Here is a 25199-nt window from a genome sequence, read left to right as displayed (position 1 = left end):
TACGCTCTCTGAACTAGTACATTTTTTATATAAGTTTTAAATTTAGAAGTACTAAACTCTTTAATATTGTGAGGAATTCTATTATATAAGCGTATACCTTGACCCATAAATGAATTTTTAACTTTAGCTAATCGGAAAAATGGCATTTCAATTCTATTCCTGTTCCTTGTGCCATAATCGTGTCTATCTCCTACTCTTGTGTGCAAGTCGGAGCTTTTGTGTACATGCAAAATATTATTAAATATATACTGTGATGGTACAGTAAGGATACCAGTATTCTTAAAATGATCTCTTAGTGAGTCCCGAGCACGTAAATTATATATAGAGCGAATGGCTCTTTTCTGTAAGATAAATATAGTTTCTATATCTGCAGCCTTGCCCCACAGTAGAATTCCATAGGACATAATGCTATGAAAGTAGCTGAAATAAACCAATCTAGCTGTATCTTCATCGGTGAGATGCCTTATTTTTCGGACTGCATATGCAGCTGAACTGAGCTTACCTGCAGCGGTGTTGACATGGGCTCCCCACTGTAGTTTCTCGTCCAATGTTAACCCTAGAAATACAGTAGACTCAGTAGGATGCAATACCTCCCCGTTCAAGGTAATATCTCTGTTCAACTTTTTTACATTAGGAAGTAAAAATTCAACACAAGTGGTTTTTTTGGCATTTAATAATAAATTATTGGCAGTAAACCATTTAGATATGTGTAAAAGAGCACTGTTCACTTCGTCAACATTTGGGTCATGCCTATCCATCTACTATTGTTATATATACTCTAAGGCTGTACTTCTAAGTAACTAAACTCTTTCATAACGGCTTCAGACCGATTTTTGTGTAAGGTCTAAGAATAAACTGTTTTTGAACCCATCTGTGACCACAAGTTATAGCAGTTGCTATGACGTCGCGGTAAACCCCCTGAGAGCAACGTTTGCAAGGTCAGCAGGTTGTTTAGAGGAAGTTTCCTAATCCCTATACATCTTCTATACATATAGGTACACTGGGTAGATATATATACAAGATATATACCTAGTCACATATTTTCATCTGCCGGAGTGACGGACCTACTTTATTGGCTTTCACAAAAAAAAAAAATAATCAAACTTCTGAATAGGTTTATTATATTATACCTATTTCATTAATATACCTAATATATAAAAATACCTAAGCAACATACAATAAATTAATTGCACGCCTCATAAGCGAAGCGTTGAGGTGGGTACTACTGTCACTTCGCGCAAAATTTTAATTTGTACATTAAAAAAAAGTTGTTCTTCAATAAATTTATTAGGTACTAGCTTCCGCCCGCGACTCCGTCCGCGCGGATGTCGGTCTTCGCGTGGATGGTTTATTTCTCCATTTTGAGTAACTCTGACTATGACATCTTATAAATATCTATTGGACCCAAATACGGCTAGGCCTATAATAATACGCAACGTGTGTTCGCGGTTCTACAGTACAACGTCTATGGATAAAACTGAAAAATTAAGATTAATTTTTTTTCTACGTATTTTTCCAGGATAAAAAGTATCCTATTTTACGCCCAGGATAATAAGGTATAATTATACCAAGTTTCATCGAAATCGAACCGGTAGTTTTCACGTGATGTCTTCACATACAGACAGACAGACAGACAAAAATTTTTTTAATCACATATTTGGGTTTGGTATCGATCCAGTAACATCCCCTGCTATTGTCGCGTGTTGTTAAAACTTGTCTTTTTCATGCTCATAAAAATCTATAAAATATGCATGTGAAAAATTTCTACACACAAGCTGTGAAGCTGTGCTTAATATACATAAAATCGCGTGTTTCGGTCCTTCTGAATTTTATAGTACCTAATACCTATGTACTACATTATTTACAAACTGATGCTAAAGACATCGTTTTATAAAACCATCACAAATTCCATGTAGTAAAAACAATGTTTGTCTTTTCATAAAAAGCATAATTACTATGATATTCTCGAGTCTCTAAGTAGTGTCTATCACTTTCACATTATACAATTTTAGACAAAATTTACTTAAATAGCACGAGACTCTCTGTAACATATTCAGATTAATGGCAGAAGATTCACTATTACTTTTAAACTCATTTGAGACGCAACTTCTATCATGAGCATCTGGAAAGCTAGGCAACGCTTCTGTAGAAAAATGAGGGTAGTACGAAAATTCTTCTTTAACCTTGATGTATTCGTAATTACTAGCTTCCTCCAACAATTTGTCTTTTAGAGAGCACGGCGAAGCGATATAGAGTCGATACTTTTTCTTATATTTATGGTAGCGCATCTCTGCCGTCGTGAGTGTGTCATCTACATGCATCAGAAGTTTGTCCATAGGTAATGATCCAAATTCGCTTACAAATGTTGATGGTGCTATAGTGTAAGTGTGTTTTGACGTTTTTTCTTTATAAATCCTAGTAGTACTCTCCAGTTGTAACAAATATGTTGGTATACTATAGCTATGGGTTGTAATTACATGTATATGCATGCCATAATTCCCTTTAATTTCTTGGAATAGATCATTGACGAGAGGATATAGTCCACCTTGATGGATAAAGCCAAAAAATATCGAAAATACAATGTTTGAAGTGTACCAGACGAACAGGAATATCTTCTTAAGAATTTGGACATCAGAATCATCAATTTCATTTATGTGGATACTGTTTCCATATAAATACACCAGTGGGACAAGTATTGGTATGATGAAACGGGCCTCTTGGTGTGGGAATAAAGAAAGAATAGCTATGGGTGCTATGGCTGATAGTAGCATCAAGCCTCTGATGCTCTGTATTCTTGGCATTTTGCTGTATTTTCCTTTGATGAATCTGAAATGAGACATTTAGAAATAAAAACCAGTCATTAGATAAGTCTTTCAATCAAATTATTGTTAAAATATAATGTGTATGAATAATTTGGCAATTTAAGGTTAATGTGAAATAAATATTAAATTCAAATGTTCTTGTACATCACCGAGAATCCCAAACTTCCAAAAAAATGTTTCATATCAATACAAAAAATAGGTACCTGTAGCTGTTAATAAGCACTGTAAATAATGCCATAGCTCCCAAAACATTGAACAGTAGCGGCACATTCACAGCCAGATGTAGCCAACGAGGGTGCAGTCCATGTTGAGAAAGATTTCTCACATCTGCATTGTATCGTAAGAAGTTCAAAGGTGTCACCACCCAATTATTCCAAGTAAGTTGTAATGACTCCACTTCACCTATTGTTAGATACCCATAATACGCAGAATCAATAATAACAAGGACTAAAAACATGGGTATACCACACAAAATCAACATTAATATTCTAATGTGAAAATCTATAAATCCTATTGTCTTTGAACCCAATCCCCGATGAAGCCAGAAGAAAACTGGTATAAAAGCAAATCCAATAAAGGTTGGGCGATTAAAAATACCTATCACAACTAAAGATGCTAATATCAGCACATAGTTTAAAGAATGTTGGGGCAAATGAGTCTGCAATTTGTAAATCTTGACTCGTTCCACAGGTGTTGCGGCTTCATTATACTTCTCTTGCAGGTATTCCTTGTGATATATGACTTTATCTGATTTTAACATACAGTCACCTACTAAATAAAGTAGTATAGAGAAAAACACCATTTCAAATGAGTTAGAGAAGCTTCTACAGCAGTAGACTAGAACTACATATGAGCTGGCAAATATTTTTAGGCGGTTCCTAAAATTTTGTCCATACATTACACATAACTTATATAGACAGTAATCATTTATTAGAGAAACAAGACATATTAAAAGTCTTGGTATTACTAGCAAAAAGTATGGAGTCCTCAGATCTATATGCAAGTAATATTTTATGAATGGGTTTAGAAACCTAATTAAATGGAGTGGGGGCCCTAACATTAACTTTGGTACAAATATATTCCGTATTGGAAACTTTGGATCAAATTCCCACGTCCTTGCAACATCCACATCAAATATATCACCTGGAATGAAATAAGAATTATAAGCTAAAAATATAGCGAACATTTTTTATTTAATAAGTAAATAGAAATCTTTATATATAATTTGCATTGTAAATAAGTAACTACTTCAACTAAGTGTCTATATTAAATTGTTGATGACCACACAAAGATGTATTATTTTGTGATGTCTGATGAGAACCTTTTCTAAATCCCATACACGCTAAATACGCTGTATACATAAAGTATAACATAGAGGAATCCCGATTAAAACCATCACCTTTATTTATTTTATTATGAAAAAAAATACGCGGCTTCGCAAGTTGAAACTTCGTAAAATTACTTCTCAGAGTCTTATCTTATCGCTATAAAATCGCCGATATCCAACTCGACGGTCCATATGCTAAATTTTATCCTATTGATTAAATAAAATGTACTTACCGGCAATTACTTCGACGTTTTGAAAATATTCATCTGGGTGAATATATCCAGTTTGCGGCAACAGCGTTAAGACAAATCGAAGACCAACAAGGATCCAATATGAGACTGGCAATCGTGTTGTAGGTTTGAATGGGATAGCTTTGAATAAATTCGTTTTTAAAAACATTGCGTGTTTTACTGTTCCTTGTCTGCGATTTTTATGTATGCATGTTGTATTGTATTATATTTTTATTGTTAAAATATTGTTGAAACTTAATGAATTGACTTCACTATTGTAGGTAATCAGTAATCACATGGTATTTGGTAATCTTCACACAGTGTAATCTTCAATCTTCATATAATTTATGGCATTTGATTACTGATTGGTCCAATTGGTCGTACGATGTGTCATAGATGACATTTGACAGCTGGTACCAAGAAGCTTTTTGCTTTTATCTAATACCTGAGACTACACTGGCTGTTTTCCAATTACAGAGCATAATGCGACTCAGTGGCGCACAATGCCGAATTATGCTGATGCTTAATTGGAACGTGAAATGCAGCAGCAGGTTGCGCTAAGTTCAGTGTTGAAAAAAAAAATATTCTTATAGTTAGCAATAACCTCATTAATGTGTAAATAAAGTGGTATACATAATAATTGGTTGAAAAATATTTACGGTTATTTTAAGTACTTAATTTGGATTATTTCATTAAGATTTTTTTCAATGTTTGTACCTTCATCCATACTTATATTTATTTTTTTTAACACAATTTGAATTAACTTTGATTATTTCGAAAAAACTACAATGAAACGAAAGCTTTAAAATTGTTTCCAACAATTAATAATTACTAACAATAAATCGATTGCACGCATCAATTCACGCGCATTACTTTTTCTAGTGCTCAATTGTGCGAAGCGTTGCTGTTGTGGTTGCTGTAGTTGGAACATTCAAAGTTAAGCATTATGCCGCTGTGGGGGCTTGTTATGTGCGGGTGTAATAAAAGATGAAATAACTACGCAAAGGTTATATTTCGTTAACTACATATATATATTCGTATGTAATTAATATTCGACCTAATGCGACCAACCCGCGTCCCGACAAGCCCTTAACTGTCCATGCATAGCGCACGAACTGTTTATATACCAGTTACCGTGTGAACCTATGGTGTGAACTTTCTTATTAGGTACTACACTTGAAATATTTCGGTAACTCGTAAATAGGCTTGTCGTCGCTACATCATTCCCCCCTTAAAATAAAAAAGGTATACAAGTAAAAAAATCTTACAATAAAATTAAACAATAAACAAAGGGGTATATATAAAGTGTCGCTATATAAGGTTACAAAATGTTTACAATATAAAGTATAAAAAAATGTTCACAATATAAATCAATCATAACGTATACAAGTGGTTAACAGTTAACACCTAATTTCGTTACTATTTACGTTATTACAAAAACTTGCGTTGGTTCTTCTAAGTGGCGTGCGATAATTGTTACACGTCATCTAACACTTAGTAACATTAACATTTCAAATCCCAATACGTTCTTTACACTTGTATCGTTTAATATTACAAAGGCTATTACTATACACTCATAAGCCATAAATCAAAAGTACTTAAATTTCTAAGTAGTAAACATTTCAATCAAAACTCAACACAAACATAAATTTGAAATACCATACTTAAAACGTTAAACAATGAACTCGTTTCAAAATTTCTTAAGTTTATTATTTATTAAATACGATGTGTTGATTACTAAGTATTTATTATATATTTCTAAGAAGACTTAAGAATACTTATAATCATCGTAATTCTAATAAAAATAGTTGAAACAATTACAAATACAATACTATTACCTAAATCGTACCGGTAATCGTATAGCTCTTCCACTACGCGTGGACGCGTGGTATGTGTATTAGGCAATTCGCTACTTGGAATTATTTGTAACGGAACCTCAGTATCTGCCCCAGATGTCGTATCACTATCATCATTCAAATAATATGCAGGTTTTAGACGGTCTACAGATATTCTAACTTTCCTGCCAGTCATTTGAATATAAAATACCTTTTCCTCTCGACTCAACACACGATAAGGACCGTCGTATGTTGGTTGTAAAGGCTTACGTACTGCGTCGTGTCTTACAAAAACATAATCGCACTTTTCTAAATCGGGGTGTATAAATATGTTCCGTCTTTCATTCTGCCTAATAGCTACTGACTGATATTTCCTAATAGAGTCTCGTAATTTACTTACATACTCAAGACTGCTATCTATTTCAAAACTCGATTTTTTATCGTAATAATCACCTGGTAATCGTAAAGTTGTTCCGTACGTAATTTCTGCTGCGCTTATGCCGGTATCACTTCTTACTGCTGTTCTAAGTCCTAGCAACACAGTTGGTAATTCCGTAACCCAAGATGATGATATATTGCATAAACGAGCCGTTAATGCCGCTTTAAGCGACCTATGCCAACGCTCTACCGCCCCGTTACTCTGTGGGTGGTAAGGTGTCGTACGCAACTTATTAATACCTAATAACTTCATTAGTGTAGCAAATAATTGACTTTCGAATTGGCGTCCTTGATAGCTTGTTAGCTTTTTCGGACAACCAAAACGAGAGATCCATCCTTCATAGGGCAAGTGACCCGGTTGTGGCCACCGACCCCTTTGTGGCCATTTAGAACTTCAAATCGTTATAACTAAGGAAAAGACAAATATATTACTCTATGGTTTACGGGAATAAAAATATATATTATTGGCAGCACTGATAGCGTTGATAGCTCTGATGTGTCAAACTTCACTTCAATCCAACAAGTCGTTAGTTTTTGAAGAGCGTCAATTGTTCTAAGTCTTAGCAAAACAGGTAAGGCGAGCGGGTGAGTAATCAATGATTATTTTTTAAATCCTTCTTATTTTTTTAATGTTTATGTTAATTCTTCATAAAGAATACACTGTCTAATAACACACTAATGTTATTTTATCGCTATTTGTTTATTAAGTGAGGTTATGAGAGGTGGCCACTAATGGAGCCAAAATGAATGAATTTTCCCATCTTTGGCCACATGACTGGCCAAAAGTGGTGCACGTAGAACCCCACTTTTGGCCATTTAGTTTTTATCGTGATTTTTCAACTTTACCAAGCTATTTTGATATAAGTAATCTATTCATTTTCAGAGTTACAATAATTATAATGCCTCCATCAAAACTTCTGGACATGTAGGGCCCCAATCAGTTCTTGGAAGACAAATAGAAAACGAACTTGTCATATGATCAAAGATTGCGCTCGCGCTGGATTTCCTATTAACAAGGAAGGTTTACTGGATTCTGTTAAGAAAATTGTTGTGAAGGGCAAAATTGCTTTTATAAATGATAGACCTTCAAGATCCTGGTTCGATGGATTTATGGCGAGACATCCTGATTTGAGCCAAAAACATGCCGAGTATATTAATAAAGCTCGTGCCTTAATAACTGAAGAGAAAATTCGGAACTGGTTCCAAGAAATTTCTTCATTGCTCGGTGATGAAAATTTAAACATTCTAGAAAACCCTGCGAGAGTTTGGAACTGTGATGAAACAGCTTATTTTCTAGCTCCAAAAGGATCTCTTGTGTTAGCTGAAAAGGGACAACATATTTACGATACATCAAAAAACAGCGATAAAGAATATTATGTTAGCTATTTTCTCTAAATAAATATTGTTGGTCGTAAAATATGCGACTTTCGAATCAATTTTTCATTATTTTGAATTATCTGCTTTTTATTTTTGATGAATTTGATGATGGCCAGAACTGGCACATGACATGGCCAGAAATAGGGTAAATCTGGCCAAAAATGGCACAAACTCCCATTTATTTTTCTTTCCTACAGGATTATTTTTCCATTGAATCCTTATGAAAAAAAATATATCTTTAGGCTAGATTTATATATATTTAATCACTTTTTACAAGAAATATGTCCGTCATAACAAAAACTGTAAAATGATATAGCCTCAAAGTCTACAAATTTCTTAAAATGGCCAAAACCGGGTCACCTGCCCTATATTACACGCGAAATCGTTTCAGCAGTTATATATCTCGTAGGAAAACATTCTGGCCATCGCGTCCCCCTGTCACTATGGTTAGGCAATACGTCCTAAAACCTTCGGGTGAAGTGGGTAAAGGTCCAATTAAATCAACATGAATATGTTCAAACCTATCGCACTGCAGAAACGATCCTAAACCTGACATTGTATGTCGATTAACCTTCCATCGTTGACATTCAATGCATGTTTTAACTTTTAACCCATTGGCCAACGTGACGAATCATATTTGGCCAATAAAAACGATTTTGAATCAATTTGCGTGTAGTCCTTATTCCGGGATGACATAAATTATGTACACTATCAAAAGCAATACGTCGAAATTTATCAGTCAAGTAGGGTCTAATTTTATCATTATCTAAATTACAATAAATAAATGTACCACTTTCCGGTAACATTATTTTCTTTAACCTATTATTAGCGTCTTTCGAATTAGATAATTGTAACATATAAGAATCCTGTTGTTGATCCTTAGCAAGTTCCGCGTAATCTATTACTGTGGGACAACTTATTGTTGCGACTCGTGATAACGAATCTGCAACGACATTATCTTGCCCACTTACGTGTCTCAAATCCGTCGTGAACTCACAAATGAATATCAAGTGTCGTGTACGTCTGGGTAACTCTTTCTCGCAATTTACTTTATAAAACGCGTAAATTAACGGTTTGTTATCCGTATACACCGTTAACTGTCGTCCTTCGACCATATTCCGAAAATGACGAATAGCCAAGTAAATTGCTAATAACTCCCTATCATACGTACTATACTTGCGTTCAATCTTAGATTCTTAGAAAAATAACCTACATGAGTATCCGATGCGTCCGTCATAAGTGCGAGCGATGCATCGGCCCTAGGGTGCTAAAAAAATCTGCACTTTATAAACAAAAACATAAGTTGAGTTACCTTGGCGATAATAAATAACCATTTATACGGTCGCCGTAAACTAAGATCTAAAGTCATTAACTTAGTACCAAATGTCTTAATTAGACTAAACTACACTTTATAATCACTACACAGTACACTCACTCGTGGATTGGTTATTTTTCGACACTGGTAAAATTAAAATATTGCGCCGGTGTCCACTAAAAACTTAATATTACTCTTCCTGTCTTTTATACACAGGCGTTTATTTACGGTGGTACAAACATCCGCCTCTGTCTGTACCGTATCTAGTTTTTTAATTGGCTCTCCTGCTGCTTCTGCCACGCACAAGGTTGAATGCGCTTGCTGGCGTTATGCTTATAGCGGTAATGGAAAAAACGTAGCCAATTGGGATTTTTCTGTTTTGATATCCCTGCACGATCGCGACTTCGGGATGCGGAGCGATGCGTGCGATTTCCGTACCTTCGACCGCTAAACGATTTGCCTCTCGAGCCTGCACATTCCAGTTGGTTTATCCGCTGCTTTAGTTGTGCTAACTGCTCGAGGTTTAACGGTACCGACGAAACTGCTGCTTTAACTGCCGGATTCATTTTTAATTTAAACAAACGATATCTATGCAATTCACTAATATAATATTCACTTTTCGTCGGGAGTCACCAATGTGGGGGCTTGTTATGTGCGGGTGTAATAAAAGATGAAATAACTACGCAAAGGTTATATTTCGTTAACTACATATATATATTCGTATGTAATTAATATTCGACCTAATGCGACCAACCCGCGTCCCGACAAGCCCTTAACTGTCCATGCATAGCGCACGAACTGTTTATATACCAGTTACCGTGTGAACCTATGGTGTGAACTTTCTTATTAGGTACTACACTTGAAATATTTCGGTAACTCGTAAATTGGCTTGTCGTCGCTACACCGCATAATGCGATCTAGTGCTGTAATTGGAAAACGGGGACAAAAAACATATATACACACATATTCCCACTCAAATAAAAAAAACTACGTAGGTTTACACAACTTGTTTGTATTTTGTTTATGCATTGTAAAATTTTTGTTATTATCGTCTAATGCTTAGTTAAATGATTTTACACCAATTCCATACATTTTGAAGTTAGAATAGGAAAATTGATTTTTCTCCAAAACTATTGGTTTCCTAACTTTCCCCTTTTGGGGGGAGGGTCCCCCCCTCCCCCTCCCCTCCCACAAAAAACCTATAATACGTGCGGCTGTCTACTAAAGAAACCCCAATATTTTTTTTTCAACACTGAACTTAGCGCAACCTGTTGTTTCACGTTCCAATTAAGCATCAGCATAATTCGGCATTGTGCGGCACTGAGTCGCATTATGCTCTGTAATTGGAAAACAGATGTCTGCTACAATTTGTCAAAGAATCAGCTGTCATTGTCATTTGTCAATAACACGCTTGTTTCTCGTTTTCAATCACAAACAAATTGGGAAGTCATGATTTTTTGAATAAGTAATTAGCAATATCCAATTATTGTGTGGGTTGAAAAAATGATAGATTGAAATCCCTACAAACAAAATTAAGTTAGTGACACAATGGTAAGATCTAATTTAATGAACCACCACCACCACTATAATAATACCACTCAGATCAATTTGTAATTGAATCCGTGTTAATGTTTATTTATTTTTAATTAATTACAACAGTCGTCACCGCCGCCGCTTCCAACCCGTCATTCCAACGGAGACAATAAAAAGACACCACCTTTATCAAATATTGTGACCAGAAATGGCGCAAGGAAGGCAAAAATACAAACACGTGCAAGATCGGCCGGAACTGTTAAAGTATGTCTATTTTTCGTATTTCATTACATCGCACTTAATTTCCAATTTAAACCTACGCCCTTACGCATCTGGTATCAAACAAGAATATATTGCACTAATCGCTAATTAACAACATTGTGTTGTGTACTTGTTGTCAAGTATATTTGATAAACTAAGAACAAAGTCCTAACTGTTCAGCTTAGGTACATCGGTTTTCTCATTATCTTCTTACCAATGTGATGTTTGTTTGTATAAGCTATATTTTAATTTTTAAATTACCTTTTATTCATGAATATTTATGAAATCTTTTATTTAAAGGCAAACAAAATTGGCTTTATTCCCAAACTAGCTTCCGCCCACGACTTTGTACGTGCATCCCCGTTTTTCCCTGTTCCCGCAAGAATTTTGGGAAATCCTTTCTTAGCGGATGCCTATGTCCTAACATCTATCTGCATGCCAAATTTCAGCCCGATACGTTCAGTGGTTTGGGCTGTGCGTTGATAGATCACTATATCAGTCACCTTTGAGATTTATATATTAGACTAGCAATGCCCTGCGGTTTCACCCGCATAGATAGCGATATCGTTACAGTGAAAAGTCTACTATATAGGTCGGACTATAGGTTTAATTTTTAATCACATGAAAATCACCTTTACCCCGTCCCGTGGGGCCGTGGGTTATGTCGGATTCCTACCGACCAAAACCCCACTGTGTTCCGTCAAGACGCATATTGGTAGAATTCCTCCGTGACCCCCGCACTACGGCCTGCTCGAACAGTATACCTACTATTTTCTGTAGATTGACACTTTTAAAAATTCGTTATATCTTTTGAATGGAATATCCAATTCTTTTCATTTAAAAAGTATTTTGCTGGTATTGAAACAGTCTATAATAAAACATCATTTAATGGGATAAGGATTAATATATGTGTATGGATAACATGGTTTGATTACTGTCGGCACTTTTATTTACTTTGAAAACGTAAAAAAGTTGTTGTAGTAACATAACTACTGAAGATGGACATATGGTATCGCGGACTTTCTTGTAGATATTGATCCATTCTATAATACCGTAGAACATTTTTTTGTTCTATCTTCAATAGATTCCGCAGCGCACGCGATGACAGAAGTTTTATTGAGGATTTTTTTACACCTTGGGTTACATTATTGCATTTTTGGTAAGGATCTCTAATTTTTTTGAAAATGCAATATAGCCTATGTTGCTCAGTAAAGATGCAGCTTTCTAATGGTGAAAGAATTTTTGAAATCGGTCCAGTAGTTTTTGCGTGAAAACCATACATACATACATACTTACATACATACTTACAAACTTTTCCTCTTTATAATATTAGTATAGATATAGATAAGTATTTATTAATTAGGGGTAGAAATAAGAGCAAATATGAATAAAACCAACCATAATATAACAACACCTCAGATTTGTTTAATAAAATTTATAATTTCAGTGTGATTTAGTAGAAATCCCCTTAATCTGATAAAAATGTAAAGAATAAGATAAACTATCTTCAGTGTGATTTTAGGTTCTTTCCCTTTCCATACATAATTAGTACAAAAATCTGTAAATTATTACTTCTAATTTGCTTCTAAACAAAGAGGTTCTTATTCTATTTATTTCCTATTCATATTTATTAAAAGCAGTATTATTCAATTGTACAAAAAAATATTTAAAATAAGTTTATTATTTTAAATATTTTACAATTTACAAATCATAAACATTAATTATATTTACTCTGTTATCTCAAATCCATGATAAGAGTATATGTTCATTATATCTTATTACTTTACAGGCTTCGGCGTCTGTAATTACAGCAAAACGAAAGGCACAGCAAAAGAAAAAATCTACAATAGAGACAGTTCTGAGGGATCATTATCAAATTGTAAGTTTTTGAATTTGAATCCATAAGTTTATTATTTTGTGTATTTTAAGGATAATGTCTATAGATTTATCTTTAGTTAGATAAACATGTTTATTATTTATTTGAATTTTAAGAAATTTCATATCATAAAGAGAATTCAATGGATTCGTAAATTCAGTGGTTACTTGCATTAATGATATTGTTAAATATAATTTAACTACCAAAAAATGATAAAGTTAATTTGCTTAGGGTATGCTTAAAGTTTATGTAAAATAATGTATTTTAAAATTAAGTTGCACAGCGACGAAAGAGACTAATATAAATATCCAATAGTGATGTAAATTAATGTATAATTAAAAATTAAAATGAAAATGGAATGAAAAAAAAAACTACCTAAGTTACGCGTTTGTGCCTGTTTGCGTGCCTGGTGCCAAGTTCGTTACCTCCATGAAATAAAATTAATCAATTTTACTTTTTCGCGTGTTTTTTAGACAATGGAATCGAAGACGAAAGTTAAGGGGCCGACTGGTTTCATCACTGAGCCACGGATGGTGGAACACAAATGTCTCTGGGATGATAACTATCCAGAGAATCCTGAAAGACTTATCAGTGTTATTAATAGGTATATGTTTCTTATCATAGTTTAATTATTTACATCGTTTTTCGTAGTATTCTATAGTGAATATTTGCAATGCTTTCCATATCTTCTATAATAATTATTTAACATCAAAACAAACAATTAAATACAATAATAATTAGTCAAACTGGACCTGTAATTCTAAAGACACATACATAACATAAAAATTCTCTTATGTTCATTACTAATCTTATATATAAAAATGAATCGCAAAATGTGTTGGTAAGCGCATAACTCGAGAACGGCTGAACCGATTTCAATAATTCTTTTTTTATTATATTCCTTGAAGTACGAGGATGGTTCTTATGTAGAGAAAACGTAAATATGTACCACGGGCGAAGCCGGGGCGGACCGCTAGTTTTTCATAAAAATTAAAATTTCTCACATTATTTCAGGTGTGTTGAATTGAAGTTAATAGAACAATGTAAAGAAATATGTCCAAGGCCTGCAACCGAGGAAGAGATTTACGAATTGCATGATACCTCAGTGTATGAGATGTTAGAGAAAACTCACAAGAATAACAATTTGGAGTATTTGGAAGAACTATCTTCGAGATTTGATGCAGTCTACATTCATCCTGTAAGTTATTAAATATGACTATGGGTTTACGATAATAACAATAATCTTCATGCAAAAAAAATTATTTATATTCTCATTTGGATAATATGCAATTATGAGTTAATCTCAGCTGAGCATGGCTATAATAAAACAATAGCATTGTTTTTCTCTGTAAGAATGCTATAAGCTAAATACAATGGTGAAATCATTGACACTCTGCCAAGTTATTGCTTTGGTTACACATACCTACATGTTTTTTTTTAGCATTTTAATAATTTTCTGGTAATTACTACATTTATGTATAAACTAATTTTTATATGTCTTAATAATGGCGCATAATCCATTAAAAATTCATGCGATATTGTGCCTATTTTGACAAAATATCGCTAGCGTTGTATTATTCTGTTCTAAGGTGATAAATGAATGCATTGAAATGACTCAAATAATCTGTGCACTAAACAAAATCTACACTAATATTATAAAGAGGAAAACTTTGTTTGTTTGTTTGATTGTAATGAATAGGCTCATAAACTACTGGACCAATTTTAAAAATTCTTTCACCATTCGAAAGCTACATTATCCACGAGTAACATAGGCTAGGTTTTATCCCGGAAATCCCATGGGAACGGGAACTATGCGGGTTTTTCTTTGAAAACGCGGGCGAAGCCGCAGGCGGAAAGCTAGTATTTTATATTAATAAAAATATTTGTCGTGATGATTTCAGATCCATTATCAGAGTGTACACTCTGTGTTATTTAGTTATCACAATCTCTACCTAATGCAACAAAATAGTCAATCTTTGTTAATTTTTGAAGTGAAAACTTCTTTAGCGGCGTTGGGTATAAAATCTTAAACTCGCGTCAGGACACGTGGCTTGATCGAAAAAGCGTATATATGGATGTTTTTTTTTTGTTTTTAAGCCCTTATAATATTACATGCGTAAGACGGATACCATTTCAAAATATCAAACATGCTGAACGTTAATAATCAAGTTTTCACTTCTGCCGGCACTCCCGGAGTGCAACCCGTCTTTTTTTTTTATTCAGAGTACCCATGAGCTATCCCTCCTAGCGGCGGGATCCACAATAGAGCTAGTAGACAACATACTAAGGGGCGAAGTCCAGAACGGGGCTGCATTCATCCGGCCGCCGGGACACCACGCGATGAGGGCGGAGCCCTGCGGCTACTGCTTCTATAATAACGTGGCGATCGCTGCTAAATATGCTATGAAGAAGCATGATTTGAATAGGTATGGGATAGTGAAATATGTTAATCTTATAAGAATTGCTTGTTGCTTGTTTGCTACACGAGTCGGGCAATTACCTGACTTTTGTATTCTTCCATTGCGACATTCCATTCTAAAGCGTGTACAACACAACTTTAAAAGCATGTTAGCATAATAAATAAACTATTTCCAAATGAACTCTTGTTGTATAAGTTTATACATATAGAGTTCTATGTTATAAAAATGTTGTTTTTATTTACAGGATACTTATAGTAGACTGGGATGTTCACCATGGCCAAGCGACTCAGCAGATGTTCTATGATGATCCGAGGTATATTTTTTATTTCTATTTACCGATTTAATTTACATTTACTTAAAGTAATCTTAAAAATAAAGGAACACATAAAATAAGACGTTTTCAGACTCAACATTTATTTTTTAATCAACAGGCTTTGATCGTTACAACACAAATACTATTTTGTCATAATGTTTTTATTAATATTTTCATTTTAATTCCTCAGAGTGGTATACTTCTCAGTCCATCGTTATGAGCACGGTGCCTTCTGGCCCAACTTAAGACAGTCCAACTTCGACTACATCGGGTCAGGCAAAGGGGAAGGTTTCAATTTTAACGTGCCTCTCAATAAGACTGGGATGAAAGATGCTGATTATCTTGCGATTTGGGATCAATTACTGTTGCCAATGGCTTTTGAGGTAAGGTTTAACGAGAAATTATAGTATCAAAGGGTCTGTTGTTTATAAATGACCTTTTTCATACATATTGTTTCAGGGCAATTTTTAACTAATGGGTTGATTTAGAATGAATGAAATGCATTCGATTTCTTATTGTTTAGAAACATAATAGGCAAATGCCCGCATAGAAGTCTGTAACACTTCTATTGATTTGATATTAATTCATTATTTATGTTTATTTTTATATATCTTCTATGTTGTGCCTAATGCGTATAGCTACGTCAATTTTACCAAATAAATAAAATTGTCATTTTCTTCCCTATAATTAACTTTTATTTAAACAGAAAAAAGAGAATTTACCACTACTTTTCAATAATCATAACAGAATTTATAAATTCAACTAGTTATTCCATTCCAAATTCCAATGAAGTTAAATACTTTCGCAGTACCAACCGGAGCTGATCCTCATCTCTGCGGGCTACGACGCTGCGATCGGCTGCCCGGAGGTACTGTCCCGATCTCTATCTCTATCTCTATCTCTAGCGCTCTTGTCTCTTGTGTCTTACAGTTCGCGCCGGAGCTTGTGCTTGTGTCTGCGGGGTATGATGCGGCAGTGGGTGATGAGAAAGTAAGCCTATTTGTATGGTGTTAAGGTCTGTTTTTGTTTGTGGGCGTGGAGTTGATTGTTGAAGAATGATTAATTTTGTATGTTAAACTTAAATGGTAGGGTGTGTCGTGACAGAACGTTTTTTATCATTATAATTTTTTATAAAACCTAAATATACAGAGATATTTTTACTACTTTTAAATTACTCTTCAGAATTTTTGACATTTGTTATTTTAGACACAAGTATTGTAAGTATAGCTAGGTTTATGTATTGTTTTAATTTTACTTAATAAAACTGAAGTCTGTTTCATCTACGTACTTATTATCATGTAGACATAAAACTTGTTATATATTCGTCATCGGCATTGCAATAAGCCAGCACTTTGTGGATCAATTTTTAAAATTGAAACTGTCATTAGTAACATGTTTTTTTGTTTGTATAAATAAAAAAATAAAATAAAATAAACATTAATAAACTTCATCTCAAACCAGGGCGAGATGCAAGTAACACCAGCATGCTACGCCACTTTAACCCACGCACTCATGGGCGTGTGCCCACGAGTGGGCGTGGTACTAGAAGGCGGGTATTGCCTTGCGTCACTTGCTGAAGGAGCGGCTTTAACATTGCGCACTTTGTTGGGACACCCACCTCCTATGCTGGAGACGCTGACTGAACCATGTGACTCGTAAGTATAAATATACTTACCTATTGGGTAGCTTGGTTCATCGTCAATCAATTTACCGTCACCGTCATCTACGTGACGCTCTTACATGCGTTCATGCGTTTGGCCATAGATCTCATTATCATTTTAGTCTACTAACCAAGGAATAAACTGGTGTAAAATGTAAAATTAATTAATTAATTTATTTGTTTATTTATTTGGAGAACACACAGGAACAATTATAAAAATAATAATTTAACATGATCGTAATATATTTGGTTTTTAAATCTAAATTGCACCCTCAATATCTCACTGTGTACATAATAAATACATTAAATTAGCAAAACAATAATTAGAACCTCTGACAAACAGTTATACTTACATATCCTGCTATTAATTAAATAAACAACTTCTTTATAATATTATTCAGCATCATCAGCCCATTTACAATTTATTTCTATTCTCGTATGTTTGACGCACGTACCTTAACAAATACAATTTTATATTACAGAATCCGCGAATCGATCCTCAACTGTATATACGCACATCGAAAACACTGGCGTTGTTTCAACTACCAACCCACATACAGTATAGACACAAGTATCAAGAACGTTTGCGATGCAGACAAAGAGAAACATACGGTTGTAGTGAGGTGGGAGGGAGACGAAACTAAACCGGAGAAATACGAAACCAGGAACTGTTATCCGGTACAGGATAATGCGACGAAACGACAGATTATGGAACGATTGGAGCATTTGAAAATGGGTGAGTATGGAAATCTGTAAATTTAAAAAATGCATGTGATTAAATAACAACTTTTTGACACTTTTCTTCGCTTTTATGACACTTTTCTCTAAAAGGGCACTCTATTAAGAAAAGTAGTTCGATAATGTCGTTTTTTTTCTGTTTTATAAAAGGTCAAAAATAAAGGCGCCTTTTCTTTTGTTACAGTAACGGATTTGAAATTGGCACAACATCCAGTGTGTTATATTTATGATGAGGCTATGTTGAAGCATTTTAACATCTGCGAACCGTAAGTTCCATTCTCTTTTGTACACAGCGCTCCAAAAGAATGATGATCCTCATCATTTTCGTGCACGCGTTGAAACTTTTCTCATCAAAACGATAACAAAATAATATTACACTCTATGCTTAAGAATATAAAGTTTATTTTACATCGCATCGCACCGGTCATGTAAAATTCCCGCAGCGGATACTATGAACCCACGAGTAGCACTTGGACTTTGGACTTTGGACTGTTGGATCGAGTGCGCTTGTTACCACTGTTCTCATAAAAGCTAGTTCAAATATGTACTCTATGTGTAAGGATATAAAGTTCATTTTACAACCATCGCTATGATGGTTGTTATAAACACTTTCATATAAAAGTTATTTCAATTATATACTCTACACATTAGGAAATACAGTTTATTTTATCCCCAGCGGTCACGTGGAGTGCCCGCAACGGATACTGCGTATACACGAACGACACATGGACTTTGGACTATTGGATCGAGTGCACGTGCTATCCGGGGCACGGGCCACTGACCGGGATATACTTGCCGTGCACTCTGTGGAACATTTGCAGAGGTATAATAGTTTTTAATGGGTTCATTGTTTTTTTTTTTGAGAACAGATTTTTTTTCTACAGAATCAATAGTTTTAAATATGCGGACATTGTTTTTTTTTTCTAAATAATATTTTTTCAATGACGATTGCGCTCAATTTGCGTTTTTATATTCTTTTTGTGTGCCTAGTTTTTGCGCTTGATGTGTTGTGTAAACACACGGTTCATTTTTTTAACTCAATTACAAAACTTCACATATTTTACAAGTATTGTTTTTACAGCTTTTGCAATTAAACAATACAGTTTATAAAATTGTCCTTCAGGCTAAAAGACTTATCGTCTATGAAGCTCCGCGACCTCAACAGCAAGAAGGACACATACGACTCCGTATACTTTCACCCGGACTCACTGGAAAGCGCTGCAGTTGCAGCTGGCTGTGTTATCAAGGTGAGATAACTAATATTGTCATACACAATGCCTTTTTTTTAGAGCACCAACACGTGGTGGACGTTGCGCGTGCGGTTTTTCATTTTAGCTTATTGATTTTTTTTTAAGTTACTTTCATGTGTGATTGTTGTATTATTAAGTCGTTAGTGTTTTATTTAAGTCGGTTGTACGCAGTTGCTTTGCGAAAATGATACCTTCAATCTGACATATTTTTTCAAAACCTGAAAATTAAAGTTTTCAATATTTATTATTAATTATGATGAGCTGAAAGTGCAGTGACATTGTAAATGAGTGATGCGATTTTTTTTTTAATTTTGTGCTCGTTGCTTCAGATGGTGGACGCTGTACTATCCGGTATCGCCGGGTCCGGCGTGTGCGTGGTGCGGCCGCCGGGCCACCACGCGGACAGCAGCACGCCGAGCGGGTTCTGCCTGCTGAACAACGTGGCGGCCGGCGCGCGGCACGCGGGGCGCAGCGCCCGCCGCGTGCTGCTGCTCGACTGGGACGTGCACCACGGGAACGGCACGCAGGCCGTCACGTGCGGGGAGCGCAGGGTCAGTGTGTGTGTGTGGTGCGGCTGCTGCCTGCTGAACAACGTGGTGTGATGTATGCAGTCCCCGCGTGATGTGTGTAGACCCTGCGTGATGCGTGCAGGATCGCGTGATGTGTGTAGTCCCCGTGTGATGTGTGTAGTCCCGCGTGTGTGTAGTCCCGCGTGTGTGTAGACCCGCGTGTGTGTAGTCCCGCGTGTGTGTAGTCCCGTGTGTGTGTAGTTCAGTGTCATGTGTGTATAGCCTCACTACTACACTGAGGCTAAGGTTTGAGAAGACCGACCGACCGACCCGCATTACCGATACGCTCATTTATCACTCACATAGCAAAATTTGCATGTGTGTGTTAAAACTCACTGCAAACAAATAGTTGTGAACAATTCCAGAGGGTTATATTTAACAGAATACAAAACATAATCATTTGTAATGTGGCTTATATATTGTACCTGGAATTGTAAAAGAATAATTTATTTTTATTGCAGATCCTGTACATGTCGCTTCACCGCTACGATAACGGTGCATTCTTCCCGCACTCTAAAGCTGCAAACTATACAGCGGTCGGGGAGGGGAAGGGAGAGGGATTCAACGTCAATATTCCGTGGAATAAGGTGAAATTTAATAATTAAAATGCAATAAGATTTAGTTCGAATTACTTCTTCTTTGGTGTTTTAATAAACTGTGTTCTCATTGAAATCAATTTTATAAGGAATATTTTAATCGCCTAAGATGATCAAAATTGAAAGTTCGTAGAATGGAATCTAGTAGAGCTGTCTAATCAACAAAAATATTATTACTGGCGAATAACGCGGGTTTAATATTTTTCTTTTCTTTAAAAATTTATATACCTATTCTTTGCAATAATTTACCTTATTACCTTTAAATAAGGCACATATTAACTTAAATAATACCCCTTATTACATTGCATTAAGGTATAAATTAACATTGCAGCGGGGCATGGGTGACGCGGAATACTTGGCAGCGTTCACGCAAGTCGTGATGCCGATAGCGAGAGAATATAATCCAGATCTTGTGCTAGTTTCCGCCGGGTTCGACGCCTGTGTGGGGGATCCGTTGGGAGGTAATGTATATAGTGAAATAATAAAAAAAATTTGTAATGATAAATAGTGACGGTAATTGTCAAAATTTAGGGTGTTTTATGCGTATCAAGTTAGTAAAGCTGTAACGGTATCCTACCTTTTTTTGACTGAATAAAATAATTTTTTTAATGTTGTCTTTTTGTTCTTAATTATCTTATAATGCAATAATAATAACATTTAATTTAAATACGAATATACATAGTCGCATAACGTGTTAGATCCAATACATAATTAAAAATTCATACTTTATTTATTCCAGGTTGCAAAGTGACTCCCGAATGTTACGGTCTCATGACGCATATGTTACGCAGTTTAGCCGGTGGGCGCGTTATATTATGTCTAGAAGGCGGATATAACGTGACAAGCATTTCCTACGCTATGGTCATGTGCACTAAAGCCCTTCTAGGAGACCCCATCCAACTGCATTACGACCCCAAAGTCACCTGCCATTGGTCGGCCCAAGAATCGATCAATGACGTCATCAGAGTGCACAAAAAGTACTGGAAGAACCTTAAGTTTCAAGTCGCGCTGCCGGTGGAGGACGTTCTAGAACATTCCAAAGCGAAAGTCGCTGATAATGCGTGGGATATGTCGATAGAAGATGGTTTCGCGAATTTGAGCCTGGATAAGAAGTGTTCGGATGGGATTCACTGTGGGACAGACGATGAAGATAATGCGGGTAGTTCGAAGGAAACTAAGACTTTAGTGGATTTCTTGTCGGAGAATATGCAAGCAATAGTCGATGGGGAGATGTTTGCGGTAGTTCCTTTACCTGGGTGTCCACATTTGGATAGCTTATATGCGATTCCGGCTAATGTGAAGTTTGAGCAAGGAGTCAAGTGCGTGGATTGTGAACATACAGTCGAGAATTGGGTGTGCCTCCAGTGTTATATTGTAAGTATATGTTGGTTATGTTATTAACTGGTAAACGAGTAGATGTGTCACCTGATGTGTAACATTAAAGTCAATTGAAAATTTTAACTGTTATGAACGAAAAATGAATTTCGTAAATTCCTTTCATCTTTCATATTTGAATAAGTGTAAAAGGGCACTTGCAAATGTAAACCAAAGGAACAGATTCTTTATAAAAGTGTCGTTAAATTGCCAATTCAAATTTTAATTAAACATTTGACGAATTACTTCTGTTATAAAGGTTTATACATATTTCTGAAAAAATAATAAAGAATACTGCAAATTTACAGTTTAGTACATTATACTCACAAATAAGTATAAAATTACAATCTTGTATAAACTTCTAACTAAATAGCCTTATCTTTGAAACTTAATTTATCCCCTCAGACAGCATGCGGGCGCCACATCAACGGTCACATGTCAGCTCACTACAACACAACACAGCACCCGCTATCGCTCTCACTCGCGGATCTCTCAGTGTGGTGCTACCCTTGTGACGCGTACATAGACAATCCGCTGCTATACGATGCTAAGAACAACGCACACAGGTGCAAGTTTGGGGAGGATATGCCCTGGTGTTATAGGGATGGCGTTCAGATGCTGTGAACATGAAACATCGCGACTTTTTGGGGGACTGTTTATAGATGAAAAAAATTACTATGAAAAAAAAATAGGGCAGTATTGAAATGAATGTAATAATATTTCAAACTACCTTCAAGCAAGTAAAGAAAACGTTTTAAAGAATTTTAATCTTGTCGCCCATTTCCTTCAAAAGTCGTGAGCTCAAATTAAAACTGATAACGAAATCTTTACTCTAGTTGTAGACAATTAACTTATATTCACACTGAAATAATTAAAACAATAATATTAATTGTGTAATACAACAATTTTCAAAAGACCCATTGTATGACAATAATAATCACAATTATCACATATTATTTGAATAGACTATAGTTCGTTCTCAACTTCCTTTCACATAATTAAATTTAGTTACATGCATTTCTTTGTATATGTATTAAAAGAAATCAAGACTAGCTTACGTATTTGCAAAACTAATAACCTATTGGAGCCTATAATTGTAATAGTATACAAAACAAGAGTATTATCGCACAGTAGATTTTAAACATACATATCGACAATAAGGAACATAGAATAACGGTGTAAATTTATGAGGCTATGATACAGACAAATTACGCAAAAGTTTATGGTGTGTCTGATCATTCAAATTATGTTCGTTTTCATTTTGGTAAGGTTCGGATAAATGCAAGATATTTTTTGAGTCATGGCTAATTTTGAAAATATTAAAATCATTCAATTATCTTGTCATAATTTTTTAGTGTTTAAATCTCCTCCGAAACGCCAAGATTGGTTTTATGGTTTTCTTTTTATGAAAATTCGATAAGTCTGGAATACGTCGTAAACAATTTTCTTTACCCATAAGTGATCAGGGTATATTGGCAAGTTTGCCGGGTCAGCTAGTTATCTTCTACAATATTTTATTGGCTAACAATAAATTCAGCTTCAATTTGAGGTTAAAACAGCCATACGTTGATTTTTTTTCTCTTTGTGGCAAGAAGATGTGAAACGTTGATATTAAAGCCAGAGACACCATAAAGCTTTGCACAGACTAAAATCCTAATTGTTAGAGAATAGAATTACAACTATCAATAATTGATGGTATGCTATCCCGCTTCCTCTACAGGACTTTTAATCGTGCTTTCTTGCTCATTTTGTAATTCTATTCTTAATTCAAGAGTTTGACATTTTAAATAGACTGTGATTAGGCCTTGTATCATTTTAATATTCTGACTACTTATAGATATGAAGCATTTTGTAGGGACTATAAAAATATTTTAGTGTTTTAAAATATTCTTAGTGGCTATGAATGTTTATGTAATACCTACCTACTATGGAAATCAATAATATCTATGTATATGTATGTTCTTATTATTCTGAAAGTTATCTCCATTTTGTGTGATGTGATATAATTATTGTATTATAATCGCTAATGTATACTAACAAGTTCCTAATTATTTTTCCTTTTACTTTTTTGTAAACGACTATGAAAGTTTCAATTGGGCATTTTTTTATGATTTATATTAAATTGAAAATTTTAAGTGGAATTCGATCGCTTTCGATTAGGTATCATGTTCTCATTGAAAGGTGAAATCTTTAAATTTGTTTTGTTTAACATATGGATAAAAAATTCATGAGGTGTATATTTCAGTTGTATTGCCATGCTCTCACATAAATTGACTAATCCTTAATCAGATTTTTATCCATATGTAATCTTTTTTTGTAAATATTTTTTGGTATTTTTTATTAATTATTATTATTTATAACATGTGTGGCTTATAAAAATCTCTTCTTGTTGATTTTCGTTAATGGTTTCCTCTACACCCTGTTGTCTTTTTTAAATTGATTTCTAACAAGCAAATTTTCTGTAATCTTCTTCTTTCTTATCAAAAGGAAGCTCACGGTAAATTAGCTTGGTGATTTACAATTTTGGTTCGGAAATCTCGGATTATACATTTTATCACAATAAACACATACCTAATTACAAATTTGTAATTCTTTTACAATGTACTACTACTACTACTACTTCTAATATAACTAATTTTACACAACTGCGTGTACTTATGCTTTGAAGTATTTACTTACATTATGTTTTAGAATTTTATATTGTTTTTTTTTGTTAAAAAAATTATGTTATGGTCATCATGCGGTTTTTATTTAAATAATGCAATACAATATTGCAACTTTGTTAAAATGTAAATTATTACAACAATTCCTTTCTACATAATATTATGTATTTTGCTTTTTTGTGATGACTGTAAGATTTAGGCATGGTCTGTGCCAAATGTTGCTCAAGTCTGAGCGTAGCGTTAACTAACTAAAGAAATAAATCATATCATAACCCAAAGACTTTTCTTTCAACCAAATATGTGTTTTTTGAAGTGAAAACTTCTTTAGCGGCGTTGGGTATAAAATCTTAAACTCGCGTCAGGACACGTGACGATCGAAAAAACGTAAGACGGATGGATATCAAACATGCTCAACGTTAATAATCAAGTTTTCACTTCTGCCGGCACTCCCGGAGTGCAACCCGTCTTTTTTTTTCAATGAGCTACACTGTACACACATAAAAACTTGTTTTCTTCGTATCCTACACCACAACTCGGCTGAATTATTTTGGTAGGTAGTAACTTGGTAGTAAGATTTGTCTCCGCTTGGATTAAGATAATAA

The 25199-nt window shown here is 34.7% G+C and overlaps 2 protein-coding genes and 1 long non-coding RNA gene across 5 annotated transcripts in view; 1 reads left to right on the top strand and 2 right to left on the bottom strand.

Moving 5' to 3' along the window:
* Positions 1-25199, bottom strand: part of LOC149488057 (uncharacterized) — a 77371-nt gene that overhangs the window by 47097 nt on the left and 5075 nt on the right. The window lies entirely within an intron of this gene.
* Positions 1235-4696, bottom strand: PIG-Z (phosphatidylinositol glycan anchor biosynthesis class Z). Its single transcript, XM_089696879.1, has 3 exons — positions 4383-4696; positions 3026-3965; positions 1235-2826 (listed from the first exon to the last, which is right to left on the bottom strand). Exons 1-3 carry the CDS (start codon positions 4546-4548, stop codon positions 1974-1976), a joined length of 1959 nt encoding a protein of 652 aa, XP_089553005.1. The 5' UTR covers positions 4549-4696; the 3' UTR covers positions 1235-1973.
* On the top strand, positions 10735-24878 carry HDAC6 (histone deacetylase 6). Of its 3 annotated transcripts, none has more exons than XM_089696821.1 (19): positions 10735-10895; positions 11004-11141; positions 12928-13017; positions 13488-13618; positions 14029-14212; positions 15238-15440; positions 15679-15747; positions 15938-16130; positions 16678-16737; positions 17209-17402; positions 17890-18143; positions 18330-18411; positions 18822-18968; positions 19269-19392; positions 19725-19946; positions 20426-20551; positions 20892-21021; positions 21300-21934; positions 22340-24878. In XM_089696821.1, exons 1-19 carry the CDS (start codon positions 10893-10895, stop codon positions 22556-22558), a joined length of 3204 nt encoding a protein of 1067 aa, XP_089552947.1. In that variant the 5' UTR covers positions 10735-10892; the 3' UTR covers positions 22559-24878. The 3 variants fall into 3 exon arrangements, with proteins under 3 accessions (XP_089552947.1, XP_089552946.1, XP_089552948.1); XM_089696820.1 differs by lacking the exon at positions 16678-16737 and adding an exon at positions 16556-16615; XM_089696822.1 differs by lacking the exons at positions 16678-16737; positions 19725-19946 and adding an exon at positions 16556-16615.

Source organism: Colias philodice, chromosome 6 (assembly GCF_061535455.1).
Source record: "Colias philodice isolate Cphi_HAF_F1 chromosome 6, ilColPhil1 Martin Lab GWU primary, whole genome shotgun sequence".
Taxonomy (NCBI): Eukaryota; Metazoa; Arthropoda; class Insecta; order Lepidoptera; family Pieridae; genus Colias; species Colias philodice.
This window is presented reverse-complemented; position numbering and strand designations above follow the sequence as displayed.

Excerpts from the sequence above, each read along its gene's own strand:
- PIG-Z (XM_089696879.1), bottom strand. The coding sequence starts at position 4,548 with ATGTTTTTAAAAACGAATTTATTCAAAGCTATCCCATTCAAACCTACA. Across the intron at positions 3,966-4,382 it reads AAACGTCGAAGTAATTGCCG|GTGATATATTTGATGTGGAT; the intron begins GTAAGTACATTT and ends ATTTCATTCCAG. Across the intron at positions 2,827-3,025 it reads GTGCTTATTAACAGCTACAG|ATTCATCAAAGGAAAATACA; the intron begins GTACCTATTTTT and ends GTCTCATTTCAG.
- HDAC6 (XM_089696821.1), top strand. Across the intron at positions 13,619-14,028 it reads CTTATCAGTGTTATTAATAG|GTGTGTTGAATTGAAGTTAA; the intron begins GTATATGTTTCT and ends ACATTATTTCAG. Across the intron at positions 21,935-22,339 it reads TGTGCCTCCAGTGTTATATT|ACAGCATGCGGGCGCCACAT; the intron begins GTAAGTATATGT and ends TTATCCCCTCAG.